At 43.1% G+C, this 17,532-nt stretch overlaps 2 protein-coding genes across 3 annotated transcripts in view; both read left to right on the top strand.

Annotated features, from left to right (window-relative positions):
* Position 1: 1 nt before the first annotated feature.
* On the top strand, positions 2-8,349 carry COQ2 (coenzyme Q2 4-hydroxybenzoate polyprenyltransferase; the record flags this gene model as incomplete). The annotated part of the gene is made up of 6 exons (XM_009327503.1): positions 2-157; positions 2,203-2,324; positions 2,716-2,801; positions 3,689-3,822; positions 4,267-4,455; positions 7,824-8,349. Coding segments are annotated over 6 exons (843 nt in total), but the record flags the coding sequence as incomplete, so codon positions are not given.
* A 9,031-nt stretch (positions 8,350-17,380) lies between these two features.
* Positions 17,381-17,532, top strand: part of LOC103919895 (placenta-specific gene 8 protein-like) — a 3,623-nt gene continuing 3,471 nt past the window's right edge. For both annotated transcript variants that reach the window (XM_009327486.1, XM_009327485.1), the window contains exon 1: positions 17,381-17,462. The gene's annotated coding sequence lies outside the window, so the exon portion shown is untranslated. The remainder of the gene's footprint in view (positions 17,463-17,532) is intronic.

Below are 17,532 nucleotides of genomic sequence, written 5' to 3'. Positions count from 1 at the left end.
GCTGTACCTGCCGTGCACCTGGAGCATCGGCCTGGCGGCCGAGCCGGGCTGCCTCCCGGACTGGCGCGTGCTGTCCCTGTTCGGCGTCGGAGCGGTGCTCATGCGCGGAGCCGGCTGCACGATCAATGACATGTGGGATCGTGACTATGACAAAAAGGTGGCGAAACCCCCGTGGGCTTGCAAAGACCTAGGGAAGTGAATTGCTGGTTAATTAACCAAGTACATGTCTGCTCATTTCCAGCATCACCACTGATTCCTTGCCGAGTGCAGGCGTAGGGCTCCAGGTTCAGAAATTCCTCTGTGTTTCTATCTGAGATGCGTGCCATTAATTTGTCCGCGTTTCCTCCTAGAATAGTGGAAATCATTTTATTTTGTACAACATTTCTCTGTCTAGGACTGTAATAAGTCTTCTAGAGTACTTACCTCTGCGTAAAATAAAATATGCGGTGTTGTCAGCTGTAGGTAGTACTTGAACAAGCTTATTTTTCAACTTTGTTTTGCATGACAGAACAAAATAACACTTTTTTGCTACACTTGCTAGTTACGATCTACCCAAGAACCACTTTTTTTTTTTTTTTTTTTTTAATTTTCAGGAGCAGGGTTTCCTTGAGTATTGTTAATTTCTTCATGAGAATGGCTGTTAAGAGTATCATGCCCAACTTTTAGCTAATCCTCTTCTATTATGTTGTATTTTTCATCTCCCTTTTGTTCAGAAGAGGACAATAAGCCAAAGGCAGTGCCCAGTGTCAGATGTTGAAATGTGCGCAGTTGCTGGCTTGGAGGGGAGTAGCCTGGTGATGTGTCACTGCTTGTCCTGTTTTCTGTTCCTATATTGTTCCTCTGGTTTTGGGTTTCGGTGCTGGCAAGAGGCAAGATAATGAGCCAATCCGATATGTGAAGTTCTTCTTACAGCATTGTTGTATTTGTGCTGTTGGGAAGGCAATGAATCAGTACAAGTTTTGTGGCAGCTTGGGATGGTTTAGGGTTCGGAGGTTATTAACAACTAGATAATACTAAAAATATTTGACAGGGTGGGGTGTGTGATTAGTAAGATGGAATTTTCAATATAATAAATTCATTTGTGCATTAATGTGATGTGGTTAGATGTAAAGTTTTAAAAATTCCCATCGCAGCTCTTTATTACATACCTTGAAAAGATACCTTCAAAACAAGTGCGATAGAGGCTGAGTCACTAGCAGGATGTTGACTTGTGTTGGTGATGGTGGTTTGGGTTTTTAGATTTTATGTTACTGATTATTTGGTAAATGTTTTCTTTCCTTTTCTTTAAATGAAACATCCCATGTTTGGTTACGATGTGCAGTGGAATTGGTCACAAATATGTTAAGTGCATGTTTAAACTGCAAAAGTGGTATTTGACGTTTAACATAACCCGATTGGGGGGGGGGGGGGAAGAGCAAACAAAGAGTTAATTTAAATTCACATTATTAAAGCATATGCAGAACACTTTATACATACATAGTATTCTGTAAAAAGTTGGCTTATGAACCTCTTTGAATAGACTTTACACCACTTTCATCAACATGCAAAACTTTTGTCTGGGTTTGGGGTTTTTTTTTCGCAATGGTCACCTTTGGCAAGTAACTCACCATACATTTCAGTTTAACTTTTTTCTGATATTTGTTTCTTCCTTTGGTTTGCCTTGCATGATTTCTTGTTCCAGACAGAGTTTCTAAACTCCATTGTATCCCGACTAGGATTAAAGTAATTGTCCTTTCACTGTTATTAACAATGGTTATGTGTGCTAGAGGAGCCCTGCATCTTTACAATATTTTACATGGCAATCGCTTTAAAGCATGTAAGCACAGAAGTGCTGCTCGAAAGTGGGATAGTTAGCTCACAACTTTTTAAGTCTGATTATTTTTTTCCTAAGTTAATAAAGTTCATATACAAGATGTCTACAGTGTTTCTAATCAGCCTCATTGCACACAAGTGGCACGCTATTTCTGCTGTAGTTTTTAAAGCTTGCATGCTTCTATGATAAGCGCTGCTGCTTAGAAATACAGCTCGTGTCTGTGATGATATGCTAGGTTTGTATCGTTGAAGGAACCCCATCTCATACATTCTGTGACCTGCTTCTGTTTATTTTTCTGCTTATGTACCAATGGCGTGACTTTTAGTTTTAAGATACATTAGAATGTGTTATGTTGGATTTCGTATTAACATTATTCTTTCCATTTTTAGGTTGTGAGGACAGCAAGTAGGCCCCTGGCAGCTGGAGATATCTCCACTTTTCACTCCTTCATTTTTCTTGGGGGACAGCTTAGCTTGGCACTTTGTGTGCTTATGTGTCTGAATTACTATAGGTGACGTATAAGTTATCTTTTGTTTTTTAAAATTTCGTTCCAGGTCCAGAGTTAAGCACAGAGATTTTCAGCAGAAAAGATGCTGGGGGCAGAGGGAGGAGGTTATTAGTCATGGAATTGTATTTGAAAGTAAAAGAATTAGTTCAGTACTATGTACAGCTCCTGTAATGCTCCACTATATCTTGTCATCTTCAGACTGGCAAACAATAAACCTCTTGGTACTTTTACCAAGAGTTTCCATCCCTGGAAACATTCCAGGTCAGGTTGGACGGGGCTCTGAGCAACCTGATCTAGTTGAAGACGTCCCTGCCCACAGCAGGGGGGTTTGACAAGATGACCTTTAGAGGACCCTTCCAACCCAAACTATTCAATGATTCTATGATTTTTACAGTATCGTTCTGGGAGCAGCCTCTTTGTCTCTTGTGATCACCTACCCTCTGATGAAGAGAATAACATATTGGCCACAGTTAGTTTTGGGTGAGCTGGAAATATTTTTACTATTTTTTTCTTCAGGTGTAGTTTTTGGGGTGTTTTACAAATTAGTAATTGAACTTCAGCAATCTCTTTTTTTTATAACTTTATATTAAAAATACCTTATAGACAAAGTTCTGCTGTGCCAGAAGCTTCTTAAACAATTTATAACACCTACAAGAGCTGATGTTTGGGTTTGGGTTTTTTTGTTAAAAATCAGCTCCTTATTTTGACAGGGTGAGGGGAGGGAGAAAGGGAGGGAGAAAATAAATATTTGTCATTTGAGAATCAGCTTTAGTTTCGGGGTTATCTCGAAACCTTTCTTAAACATGGATTTGTCCTGCATTTCAGTCTTCAGCCTCTAAAATAACTCCTGTGCAGAAACTGATGGTGCTTGTATTTCACGTTGAGCTACTAAAACATATCTTTGTATCTTGGCCTTCACATTCCAGCTGCCTTCAGCTTTTTCAACCAAAATTGTCATTTTTGGCCTTGAAGTACCATAGTTGGCTGCTGTGCACTCTTTTGCAGTCAGTTATACTGACAACTTTGGTTATACTGACATTTGTTTTAACTTTAGACCCGTTGTTTGAGTACACTGGAATGGTTCTGTGCAAATGTTTCCCTATGCTAGTGAAGTCAAATTTAAATTGGGGAAAAATGTGTGGATATACATATTTCTCCTCGTATGTCCAGAGTACTTAATGTCAAATTACTTGTATTTATTACCTGACTGAAAATAAATGGTAGAAAAATAGAGATGCCAGTATTGTTTATCATATCAGCAGCTTTTTGTGCACTTGAACAAATACTTAATTCTATACATGTAATTTAGATTGCTCCTGGCAATCTTGTAACTTTTTTTCTTTTATTTACTCTCTTTATGTTTTTAGGATTTACATTTAATTGGGGAGCTCTTCTTGGCTGGTCTGCCATCAAAGGGTCATGCGAGTGGTCTGTGTGTTTGCCCTTGTACTTAGCTGGAGTAATGTGGACGCTGGTATACGATACCATTTACGCACATCAGGTAGAGTAACAGTGGGAAATTTTGGATAGCTGTGTATGTTTGTGTGTTTAATTTACAACTTTGTTCTCAAAGAGCAGTACTAATCTGTTGCAGTTCTTCACCCTCAGCTGAGCTAAAACACCACCAATAAAACCCCAGCCCTTGGACCTTTATTGCTGTTTGTAAATGTTTTACATATCAGGTAGAAAGCTGGAGGTAAAATGTGCTTTGTGTGCTTATGCATTTGCATTGTGTAAATAACTTTGACGTTGGTATTAGCTCTTGGCTGCTAAAGCGACTCTAAGGACCAACCTTCTAATTTAAATTTTAATGCAGGGACCTACAAATGCACTTAAATTGGGTTCCTAATAAGCGTTGGAAACTTAAGCAAGGCCCCCCTTTTTATTTTCCTTATGAAGTGGCAGTTGGATTGTGGGTTTTTTGCTAATTCATCCTTTCTTCTAGGATAAGAGGGACGACATCATTATTGGTGTGAAGTCAACAGCGTTACAGTTCAAGGAGGATACGAAGCAGTGGCTCAGTGGCTTCAGCCTTGCAATGCTCCTGAGTTTGTGTGTGGCAGGAATAAATTGTAACCAGACATTCCCGTATTACTCAGCGGTGGCTGCCATAGGGGCTCACCTAGCGCAGCAGGTTTGATGGATTTATTTATACTTTTTCCATGTGGAAGTTCTTGATAAGAAATCAGAGTGCTTTTCAACCCCCATCAATTCGCCGACTACCTAAAAAAAACCAATTCCTGGAAAGAGAACTGAAGTCTTCTGACAATAAGCTTGCTTGCTTCTCTTAAGTACCTTTTGCAGACCTTTTGTTTGAAGAGACTTCCAGTGGTCCACAGACTGTAGAGCATTGGTTTTCAATATGTTCCTAACCAAAAGAACTGCCTCGCGTTAAGCTGTGATCTCAAGGGAACGGTTTTCTTCTCGCTTCCAGTAGCAGCTGCAGCTAGATCCACCTCAATATCCTCAAGATTGTGCAGTTTTTACTGTTCTGATACAGCTCTTGCTATGTCTGGCGCATATGCTCTGAGACTGCAATTGATGTATATTATGATCGTTCACTTACTTTAAAAGATTATATGGTCTACAGTATCAAGGACACATGCAGGCTCTTTTTTTAATAACATGCTGTACAGTAGCTATATGAAAATGAATGTTGCATGTTCTGTCTCTCAGAGATGGTTAATTCTACATCTAAATAATTATTCTGTACTGTGGTCTAGAGCTTCATCTGGGATCTGACAGTATAACAAAATTTTCTCTGGCTTGTTCACTACCACCTGTAGCAGATGTTACTACTATAATTTTATGGTAATTGTCAGTTCTAATTCACAGTTCTTTTTATAGCAGAGAACAATCCAGTTCAGTCTTGTAGTTGTATTAGTTTAGAAATTTTAATGAATAACAGAAAGAAAGAAATTAGCTTTGTCAGTAAAAGAAGCAGATAGGATCTTGTTACCCTGTTCTTTCTGAATCCTAACAACTGCATTGCACAGTCTTGTAGTGACAAGTCAGTCTATATGAAAATTAATTGCTGGTCTTGATAGGCGAGCGATAGGAATGAGGTTTGTGCGTTGCAAGTAGTAAAACCGTCAACAGTCTGAGAAGTTAAGTTTGTGGTTATCATGAAACTTTTTAAAGCATATTAGACTTAGGTTACACTTTAATGGGGGGAGCTGATGCAGGTGATGGATATTAAACATACCTCTGAGTAAGAGAATTCTTGTGGTGATGTAGTCTGGTACTTGTCAGCCACTGCTTTTCATAGCAATTGTGGTTGGAAATCTATGAGGGAAAGAATACTACGTTCCGCTGCATAATCATTTACAGTTTGAATTATCAGAGAGGCCTTACACTGTAGTTTTGGCACAAATAGAAATTACTTTCCTGCAGGGAGGGTTCTTATATGTGAGAATGCAGACCTATTGAATGTAAGTGGTGAAGAGTGCACAACGGTTGTGTAGATTGTCAAAGTCACAAAAGCAGCATTGTTCTGCGTACCACAGAGTAGCTTCTTTTTGAGTGGTTATTTTAATATTAGTTCTGCCTAAAAATTCTCATGCTTATCTTCTTGTTCAATATTTCTGAATGTGTGCTTAACTAACTGTGTTTAGAAAGCTGAGTAAGGCGCATTTAGTAAGCCGCAGGTAGATTTTCCTTAATTCATTGAATTTGTGCCTGAGACAGAGGAATTTGGGTCATGAAGATGTCGAATTTCTATCCCACGCAAGAAGTTCACTGGTAGAAAAATAACATATTTTATTTGCTTTGCATTTCTGATGGTATATCTCGTGGCTTGGCTGCTTTTGGGTTTTATTTGTCATTTCAGTGTTTTCAGTTCCCTATGCTTGAGGGGCTGAGAGGTTTTCAAGAGTGTTGATAACACCACGTTTTAGAAGCTTGTGGACAACGTTTCAGATTATTTGATCAGAACCCAGCCCTGTTGCCTCTTTACAACTGCAAATAGCAGAGGAACAGGTTTCCCAGGGAAGGTTTCCCTTCTTTTAATCAGATACTTGCTGTTTTGACTTCTTCAGAGGCTGAATTGCAAGGTTTGAGGTTTTGGGGGGTACTTCTCTGTTAATTCTTTCACTTGTTCTGCTTAACATTTCCTCTTGTCATCCTTCTAAAGACTTTTGCACCAAGTTTTGTTTCCAGGAATGTTTTTCAGTAACTTTGCTCTTGCTGCACTGTGTGGTTTTTATTATCCATAGTTGTGACTCACAGCAGACAGCTGCCAAGCTGGGCAAGCCTTGCTTCTAGCTGTTGTTGCAGGTTGTCCTGGTTCTTCTTTGCAAGAGGGTTGAATGGGCATGGCTAAGAGCGACTGGACTAAACCAGCCCTGTGTGGCTAGGCAGGGCCGGGCACCTTCCTGTGCATTCCAGTTAGCTTGGTTCACTGCTGGCTCTCCAGTGCCTTGTCTCTACTGAAACACGGAGCAACACCTTGCAGCAGAGATTTAAAAGTGCAGGCAGGTTTGGGGGGGGTTATTTTTATTTAAAGTTCCCATTGAAGAATTAGGTGGCTACCTACCAAGGAAAATCTCAAAAAGACTTATTTACATGCTGCCGTGGTTTAACCTCAGCCGGCAACTGAGCACCACCCAGCCGCTCGCTCACTCCCCCATGGTGGGATGGGGGAGAGAATCGGAAGGGTAAAAGTGAGAAAACTCGTGGGTTGAGATAAAAACAGTTTAATAGGTAAAGCAAAAGCCGCGCACGCAAGCAAAGCAAAACAAGGAATTCATTCACTACTTCCCATGGGCAGGCAGGTGTTCAGCCATCTCCAGGAAAGCAGGGCTCCATCACGCGTAATGGTTACTTGGGAAGACAAACGCCATCACTCCAAACGTCCCCCCCTTCCTTCTTCTTCCCCCAGCTTTATATACTGAGCATGATGTCACATGGTATGGAATATTCCTTTGGCCAGTTTGGGTCAGCTGTCCTGGCCGTGCCCCCTCCCAGCTTCTTGTGCACCTGCAGCCTTCTCAGTCAGTAGAGCATGGGAAACTGAAAAGTCCTTGACTAGTGTAAGCACTACCTGGCAACAACTAAAACATGGGTGTGTTATCAACATTGTTCTCACCCTAAATCTAAAACACAGCACTGTACCAGCTACTAGGAAGGAAATTAACTCTATCCCTGCCAAAACCAGGACACATGCCCAGATATTTTTACATTTTAAAATATCAAACCAGACACACCAGTATCCAGGCTGTTCATACGGTCTTTCATTGAGAGGGTCCAGGAATCGTGTTCATATGTGATTCTTGACTTTTCTGCTGTATGTTGAATAAATCTGTCAAGTAAACATAGATGCCAGTTATGCTAAAAATCCTTTGTAAGCAGAGTATTTCTGTTTCTTGTAGAGGCAAGGGTAGACTTCAGAATTTGAGGTTCAGTTTTTGAAGTTACAGACCTTTTTGTGTCTTTTTGTGATGTGTCAAATATGTATGAGTCTGTGGAATAATGATGCTAGAATGTTCTACTGTGCTTTTGCAGATTTACACTTTGGACATAGACAAACCTGAAGACTGTTGGAAGAAATTTGCTTCAAATCGTTCCGTAGGAGTTCTGCTCTTCATAGGGATTGTGCTTGGAAATCTGTGGAAACGAAAAGACTCTAAAAATGTAGAAGAGCCTTTAGAAAACAAGTAGTTGAAATTACTATAAACACTGATATTTTAGTCCAGCTAAAATGTAAGTACTGTAAGAAGGAAAACACATTTAACATAACTATAGCTGCTTTATTCTGTTTATAAAGCTGGTGAAACCATTCTTGTTTCTAAAAATGTGCAAATGAGATTATCCTACAATGTGAATTTTGATTATCCTTAAATGACTTCAACCTCCATAGAAGCTTCAACAAGTGAAGCTGCTCTGTTGGTCCTGTGTAGTACAACCAAACTTCTGTCAAGCTCTCAAGACTGTGAGCCCAAGATTTTATATGCAACAGATGTCTCTTAGTGACAGCACATTGGAAAATGCAAAGTAATTTCAGGATGTAAATAAAATCTGGCTGGACATGTTTGGTGTTCTTATTTATTACTTGAATAATTTTCAGTTTGAAGTTGGAGCTTGTTGCATGAAAGAATTGCAATAACAATTTTTATCCTGAGATGCCTAGAAGCAGCCAGGACTCTGCGAGTGTGTCAGGTCCAGAATAAGAAGTCAATAGAGAAGTATTTTAAATCACCTTTTGCTCTTGCTGAGATTGCTGGCAGTGGTTCCTCTTCATGTGAAAAGAACAGGCTTCTGCAAAGTTGCCTGCCTAGAGTGAGCTGAGCTCGTTCATCAAGAATGATTTGAACACAGACTACTGACTTAAAAACAGAGCAGCCCTGAGCTATTGCCAAGTGTGCGTGACTGGTGGTTGACCCTGAGCTACGAATTCATCATGCAAAGTGATCCTCATTTTTTTTATTTTTTAATTCTATTCATTTTGACTTATGCCTACTGGTTTTATTTGTAGTCTTACAGGGAGAACTTGTTTATAGGAGGCTGCCTATAAACAATAAAAATAGCAACTGCAGGCTAACAATTACACTGCTCCAAACCATTCATGTTTTCAACGGGTTTATGCTCTCTCAGTTACGTGATTTGCATGGTAGTTAACGCTTTTCTTTGACTCATGGTGTTAAAGAGCTTGCGTGGTGCGTTCTGGAATTAATTTCTGTGGAAGGAGCAACGGACATGCCTGTTCTGGGAAAATGATACAGTGGAGTTTGTCTCGGGTTACATGCTGGCAGGCAATGCAAGCGCGCTTTTCTCCACAGGTGGCTTTGCATATGCCTGCACGTGGGGCTGTGGTTCAGTGATGCAGAGCGTTTGGTTGCCAAACTCATTATGGTATTCCAACAACCTTTCCTGATGTCTGCTCTGCTCCTTGAGTGGTGGGGCACAACTGTGCATGCAGTCACACCAAAAATAAGGCTGCGTACTGCTCTAGCTCTGAGGATGGGTATCATATTTTAAGGTTATTTAAACCAATACGTCTGAGAGACATTGCAGTCCAGAGCCATGCGTTCAGGGTTTGCTAACTGTAGTTTTGCATTACCGATGATGCTGCACAGGCGAAGAAGTTCCTGTTGCAGGGAAATGAGAAAGCATATAATGAGTCGATGGCTTTGGTCACAGAAGATCCTGTCTGGAGCTGGAACAGACTTCTGTGGGTTCTGAACACTTACTGTTTTTAATGTACACCTTGTAAAGTTGTTTTTTCTTTTACTATTTAAACAAGTGATGTCAAATATATTTTGAGCAAATTAGAGCAGATTTTTCAGCCTGACTGCATATAAGATAGAAATACATGAAAATGTTAGGAAGCGTAACTGCTTTTAGGGCCTCCTTGGTCCTTACACAGAAATTGTTCTTAAATAGGGTTTATAATTTTGGGGTGGAGGAAGTGTTTAGTTGAAGAAAAGCAGTTTAAAAATGAAGAATAATAAGTTTCTGAACAATTCTGTGACAAAGTTGCATTTTGTAGAGGGAGCATTGGATGCATCCAACTTCGTGTTGAACTTTGGTTATAAGGCATTTACTACTAATAAAAAAGTCTTACGATGTAATTTGTATGGATCAGTTTCTTAATACTTGTAATATTACCTTAGAGAGGTTGTGGCAAAAGTTATTCATCCGTTTTTAACATATTAAGTGTCTTTAAGTAGCTTAGATTGGGGAGGAGCTCACATTTTGTAGTTCCTTTGAACCTACTGGTGTCCTTTGTCCAATGACAACTGGTCACAAGCAAGTGTCTGTCTTGTAATGAGCGGAAGAAGAAGGTGTAGCTAAATAGAGTAAAAATTCAAGTTTCAAAACAGCCCTCGTGTCCTAAACTTGAAAATCATTGCATGTTTTCTGTGGGGGGGTTCCAAATTCATCTCGAAATGCTTTTTACAAAGATAAGCCATAGCTGTATTTTAGGTTCGTTGCCTGAAAAATGAAGAAAGGTTTAGGTTCTAGGCTGTAATACCAAGAGTGTTATTTGCATGAGCATTTTATGATTAATACACAGAAATAAGAAATAACTTTTTAAGTGCAAGAGAGACAAAGGCTGAACTACTTCCTGGCTAAAGCCCTGTTTGTATCTGCTGGCAGGTATATGTGCGTATCTTCTCTTCTTCCATTCCCAGGCTATTGCGTACCAAATCTTCACGAAGACACTCTCTGCTGTATTTAGATACAGTCTGTTAAACAATTCTCAAATACACCTATCTCTAAGCAGCAGCTTCATTATTAGCTAGCGTGCTTTTGCACAAATAAACAGTGTCCTCTAGAAGTTTCTCCTCCAGTATCAAATGTTGCATTTCTCCTCCCCTTCCTTTTCGAAATGTTCCTCCACAGGACATTGAGATAACAAATGCTTTTGGAGGCAGCAGGAAGGTCAAATGTGCCTTGCAAAGGCAAATGTGAAACACTGGCACTTCCTCAGCAAAACAGAAAACTCTCTAACCAACACAAACGCTTTCCTTTGTATGCTCCCATTGTACTTTGTAGAAAGGTGTACCAAAGCAGCACCAGCTCTTTGTTCAGGAGTAGCCGTAGGTACGCAGGGGTGCTAGTTCCTGCGGGGATATGAGGAGGGGTTGCCAAGGCATCGGCAGCCCTTCGTGGTGGGGCTGGATCTTTGACTCAGAAGCCCGCTTGGGCCAGTGGCACATGGGAGCTTTCACACTCATCTTTGCCAGGGGGAGGGACTCAGCCATAGGGTTATCCAAGAGGAATTGTGCCTGGATTTTGCAATTCGTGTATTTCTTGGTAAATACGGTCTTGTTAATGCAAGGGGATCAGATTTTTCCCTCCCTCTAATTTCAGGTACGCTGCTCGTACCTAGCTCAGGAACTGTGGTGTGCAAACAGCATGGGCATGGGACAGCCAGTGTGGCTGGAAGGCAGTCCGGCTGCAGGGGTCACCCCGTCAGGAGGTCAGGCATATCACCAGCTACTGGTAGCGTGACGTGGGAACACAAAGGGAGCTCGACTCAAAGTCAGAAAGGTGGGTCAGCGTGTGGAAAGATCAGAGCATCCTGTGGGCTGAAGTCACTAAAAAGCCGGCTGAAAATTAAGGTAACTCGTCACCTGTACCAGCACGGCGTTGTGGTTAGCCAGTATTCAAGGAAGACGCTGAAAGCACAACCGTTGTGATGAGGACTGGTGTGGTAAACAGAAGTGGGAGAATGTATTTTGTGGGCGCTTCTTTGTTTTTTCCTTTTGGTGAAAGCCGGGAAAGGGCCATTAATTTGTTTCTAAACACATCACAGTGCAAATACCAGGAGAGAAGATCCATTTAAGCTTCAAAACAAAGCTGACAGGAAAAAATGTGGATGTTAACCGGTCATGGATAATGCGAAGTTTCGGTACTAGCTGAAGGCTCCTGGCATACTGGAGAAGCAACTTTCCTGCAATGCCTCCCTGTAGTTTGTGACCGAGGCAAAAGGCCAGAGCAAATTTTAACACAGTGTGTGCTAGATACAGTACCAGAATTCCAAAGGAAATTGTAAAAACCCTCATTGGTTTTACAGCACTTCCTGGATGGTGGTATTTAAAAAACACCACCCTCCTACCCCCAGCCAGGCAGTTGTACACACGTGGTTTTGTCTGAGCTAAGCAGGAAGAGTCTAATACAATTAAAAAAAACAAAACAAAACCAACAACAAAAAACAGTGTTCAAATGCTAAGTTCAAAACTTTTAAAAATACAGCTTTAATTTCTGGAAGAGTGAGCGGAAGTCTCTGCCCTAATGAAAAAAAAAAAAGACAAAACCCACCCCCGAATGTTTACACCAGCGGAACACAATTCCTCCAAATTGCAGAGCTGCTTGGCTATGACAGGTAGAGTAATGAGGAGAAATATCTGATATAAAATATGTTGCTTCAACTGCATAAAAAGCAGAACCAAGCCTGTTAACAAGCTGTGAGGGTGGGGAGGGAAAGCAACTGCATGCCCATTCCACAGCACCTTGTTTTTTTTCCTGGACTGGCATCAAAGTATTGATCAGCTCTGAATGAAAAGTATATTGAAGGGAAATAATTTTATCTCCAAGTTAACCCTACAGGGAAGAGCACATGCATAGCCTGAGGGGACTGTTTTGTGGAGAAACTTCAACAGCATTAGGTGGCTGCCTAATAGAAAGACCTATGTGCATTTTGTGTTGGCTGTCATGCTGTAGCATGGCCAAATATTTGTAAAACAGATTTTCAAGCTTCATCAGAGCTTATTTTCCCCCAAATGCTGTCATGCTATTAACCACTTTTTCAGGAAATAGATAAATGGAAATAAAAGTACTTGAGAGAAAAATGAAGGAAAGCACAGATTTTATGTACACCATAATGGGGTTTTTTTGGCAATACCTGCATTACTGTTGTGCTTTATTTAAGCATTGGTTCGAAGGGACCTTAAAGAATTTATTTGCTTAGTGTTGGCATGATGCTTTTTTTTTCCCCTCCACTTCTGTGTGCATGACTGTGGCGGTGTGCTCGCCCCCTCCCCACGTAAGCAGTGACCACCAGTGGGGGTTGTGATGGCTGCATCCAGCTTATGCTGGACTTCGGGGACGGACGGCAACACAGTAGCCAAGGGCTGTCTGAACCAGGGCCCCAAATGTCGTGCTGGTACACAAGTACGACTGTAAGTCAATCATGTTACTCTATAAATAGCGGACAGCCCAGGGCCTGTTGAGCTCTCCTGCACAGCAGCAGGCTGCACAGCGGGATCTCCCCTTGAGTAGGGACGCCTCTCAAGGTTACTCCTCAAGGTTGAGAGATTCCTTGCTGCAACAGATCCTCAGTAAGTGACTAATAGCATGCTAAACTTTGAAATCTTAGCTAAGTGATATAAAGGATTAATTGTGCATATATAATCCTTTAGACATAAACTGTTGACCAAGTCTGGGACTAGGATTGGATCCAGCTTCACCTAGACTCCTCTCTGAGAAGGAGTTTAGAAAGCAAGGGGGTCCTTTTCTGAACCTCATGACTCAACGAGAGGGTCTCCCTGACAGTTTTGTCTGACCCTGTCCTCTATGCAGTAAATAATCTAAGCATACCTTGCCATCGAATCTTGTTAAACCACTGTCACATTTACCATTGAACTTTGTTAACTCACTGTTTTGTATCAATAAAGTGTATTGTTGCTTCTCTCTTAAGGAGTGAAGTGCAGCCTCACTCCATCTCTGACAATGACACCACACAGTGGATGCAGTAATGCACTAAATGGAAGACTTGACAGGTCACTGGAAGGGGTGTCGCACTGACCATATCTTTCAGATGGAGGGGCTGGGAGGTCTCCTGTCTTGTTCCTGCTTGGGGCGAAGACCGAGGGCAGAAAGCCAAGGCTGAGTAAGCGCAGGTTGTCTGTGAAGCAGATGGGGCTGAGGTGGCTCTCAGCGGGGTAAAGGAGAGGCTGACGGTCTGGTGTTGCAGTGCATACGTCCTCTCCCAGGTGACAGGTGATAAAGGCCCGGTTGCTCAACCCCAAGCAGGGCTCTGGCACCTGCAGGTTCATCCCTTGTTGGGTCTTCATCTGGCGAGGGTGCTCCCCACAGCTGGCCTGCTGCCAGCGCAACCCAGGGACCAGTCACCTGTTTTTTCTCGTACGCTGGGTAGAATGGGGAGAGTGTCCTCTTACTCCTTCCCGTGTCTCTCAGCCCAGTCGTGAGCTGCTGTGCTGTCAGGGGTCCTCTGAGATCTTGGGACAGCCGTACAAGGAAGACATCTGCCATGGAACGGGTGCAAAGGTGGCGACTGTTGTATCTGCTGTCTCCAGACCTTGTTCAAGAAATCGGGGGCAATGCTGGGGGGGGACCAAAAAGTTGCCTTCAAGAGTTTGAGCTGCTTAGTGCTATTTACACCAAGGTAAGTCAGAAGGTACTTCAGAAAACTGGAGGTTAAACACATAGGGAGCTACCATGAGAGGCTATTGGGGTGAGCGTGTTGGGTGCTGGGTGGATGAAATCACACAGAAGAAATCCGGTCATATACGAGAGGCATCACATGCACATGGAGGGGAGAAACGAGACTGCCATTGAACTGAAAGTGAGCAAAGCTCTCCTCTGAAGAGGACTTGTGGTCACGAGCACGCAGCAGTTGCGGAGCTGCACAGCTTCCCCCTCTTGCACATCATCTCTCCCAGTCCAACTCTCTCTCAGATTGCCTTCTCCCATCTGTCTTAAAAAGCATCTTTGTTATTAAGTAGTAAAGGCCCTTTTTAATCAACAGTACAACTTATTCTACTAAGTAACATTAATAAATTTAAAAAGTACTTGTCGCATGTCAAATTCTGTTGCAAAGTGTGTTGGATGTCATTCTGCCAATACCTTGGTTAATGTTGAATTAACTTTGTGATGCATCACGTGTGGCTGTTCACCCAGGTCCTGCTTAGGTGTTGGGCTAACGTGCTGCTCCTCATGTATGCTGCGAGCAGCGCTGTCAGGTTAAAGCAAGGGCATCATGTAAGCTGAACACAAGGGACAGGAGAAGGTAAGGTCCATCGTCCCCTGCAGTGTGGTGGCAGCAGCTGGCAGCTTGGGATAAAACTCTTGGGAGGCCGTAGAAATGGCACAGAGCACACGTCCAAGCTGGAAGGTAGACGCAGACCACCTTACCCAAAAAAGCCTCTGGAGCTGGCCCAAGAGCAGCCGGACTGCTGAGGTTCTTCTGCTTCCCACCACCATGTGCGGATGGGGATGGGGACAGGAAGACCTGCACTTGCACCCTCTGGAGCGCTTCTGCTTGTGTGTGGGTGCGAGTCAGTTAATTTGTAAGTTAGGGAATTAACGAAGTAGCAGATTACAAAATTAACAAGTTGGACTAGTCTGTTACAAGGGGGTTGATCTGATTGTTGATTTTTACCTTAGTTGTTTTTTACCTCGTGAGCTCCTGAGATGAAGTTTGATTCCCAGAGGGCTTTGTCCTGTAAATCTCGGTGACCCAGAGGAAGAGTGGCACCGTTGAAAGGACGGTGAGAAATAACAGACGACGAGTGCAGGAAGCAGAAGTTCAGCCAGGCTGCGTGACGCATCTTGTGACAAACCTTTGCCCAAGCTAGCATGCGACTGCAGATGGGTGTGAAACCACTTCTACTACTTTCCTTTGGGTCTGACAGGCTGTGGCTGTGAGCTGCTGCAGCAGCCCTTGGCCCCAGCCGTGAGCTCCCCGCTGTGTGCTGGACCTTGTGTTTGGGTGTCTGTGGCACAAGGGGTTCCAGCAGCTTGCAGTCCAGCGACTGCTCCCACACGAAAGGGGCCAGGACGGAAAGCTGTTGCTGACCCTCACCTTCCCTAGGCAGCCCTGCCACAGCCCCACAACCACTGCCTCTCTGAGCTTCCTAGCCACATCTCTGTGTGGACGTTCCCTCTCAGCTTCGCCTGATGAGCTTTTTTTTTAATGTGTTACCTCCCATACCAACCATGCATTTCAGCTTCCCATTTCCCTCCCTCCCCAGCAGACTCCTAGGCTAGCTGGCATTTTGCATGAGCCTAGTCTAGCCAGCTGGTGGGATGTCAGGTATCTCCTCTTCTAGAAAGCATCTGCTCAACTACAACTTTTTGCAAACTTCAGTTCCCGCAGCTTCTTGCAATGTTTTTGAAAAAAAAAAAGTGTACAATCCAGCCAAGGGTCAGCCAGGCAGCCCTGTCATAAAGCAGGGACGGCCGCAGTTAAACTTTGGGGCTTGTTGAAAGCCAAGGGGAGCACTTCTGGGCACAGTTCATTCTTATCTCAGCAGCACTATTGGTAAAAGGCTCCACTTAATGCACCATAAATCCTGGCAAAGCTGGTAAGTTGCAGTTTAACCCAAACTTCTCCTTCCCCTGTTCTTGTCGATGGCAAGAGAGAAGGGGAACACACCACCAACACTTCACGTGGGATGCTTTGAACTTGCGTTGCTCCTGGGCAAGCAGCTGCTCAGACCCACTCTCTGCTCTCTGCACATTCTGTACATCGTGCTGGGAAACAAAAACTGCTGTTCTGGTGTCACAGCTTCTCTACGAAATGTGGAAGTGCATCCAAAACTTTCAGTGACTTGCACAGGGCATGAGCAGTTAAATATTTGGGGCATGTTAATGAAGAAATAGTAAATATTAGTATCACATAGAGGGAAACAGATGCGTGTAAGAACTCAGTTAATTTTACAATAGCTGGGCTATGTGCCTTGTGACAGGCACTTAGGGACTCAGACTAATTTTTACAGAAAGCCTTCACGTGGGGTGTATTTACTAATTCAGAAATGAAAACCCAAATGCATCCCTAAGAAGGAGCAGGGAGCACACTTGCTGCAGATGGAGGAGAGGATTAAAAGCAAAGGTACCATCGTGTCCTGCTGCCTCTGTATATGGGGCTGAATGAAGGTGGAGGAGTTCAGCTGGGGCTGGGGCTTCCCCCCATCACAGTGTCATGGCACAGGGTGCTGACCCACAGGGAGCCATCCGCTGATGCAGGTGGGTTTAGCTGTTGCTGGCTTTGACTGAGAGCATCCTGTTTTGCCCCCTGCATCAGCAGGCTGGGGCAGGGGCTGTTCTGGGTGCCACAGGGACATTTCGGCCACCCAGGAGCCCCTGCCACTGCCCCCTTTTGCCACCACGCTGCCCACCTGCCGTCGCCCAAGCCTGGTTGTGAAAGCAAGCAGATCTGCACAACCCCTTTGTCCAAAGCCTTTTCCTTGAGGAAAGGGAAAAGCTCAGAGTGAAGCACCCTGAGGTGCTCTTCATTTAGCCTGGTCTGGGGTCCGAGAAGTATGCTTTTTCTTTGGGGAAAAATGTTAGAAAAATGTCTATCCCAATGAATGCACATGATTCAGAGCTGTTCTCCCCAAAACAACCACATGTACACAGAGTTATGGGAATAAGACGATATACACGCAACCATTTTTTAAAAAGATGAATAGCAGTCTATGATTTATTTCTGGGAAAAGAAAAAAAAAAAAAAGGTTGTGCTCTGCATCTGTGTTAAGCCTGTAGTCATACAAACAGGGCACAGCTCCTGACCTCCCCCTCCAGTTACCTCCCACCATTATACTTGCTCACTGCTGGCTACCAATAAAAGCCTCCAAGAGTGAGAAAGTTTTAGTTTCATCTTCCCCCGAACCTCTCTGCACAGGACACCGGCTGGCAAGGAAGCCTGCACTGATAGAGACAGCTCACCAGAAGGTTGGTTCTCTTAAAGCATGGAAATAGTAAAAACTTGTTAGCCTGGGAAGAGTAGGAAAATAGTGCAAAA

Source organism: Pygoscelis adeliae, unplaced genomic scaffold (genome assembly GCF_000699105.1).
Source record: "Pygoscelis adeliae isolate BGI_AS28 unplaced genomic scaffold, ASM69910v1 Scaffold157, whole genome shotgun sequence".
NCBI lineage: Eukaryota > Metazoa > Chordata > Aves > Sphenisciformes > Spheniscidae > Pygoscelis > Pygoscelis adeliae.
The sequence above is the reverse complement of the archived record's forward strand: the minus strand, read 5'-3'. Positions and strand labels throughout refer to the sequence as shown.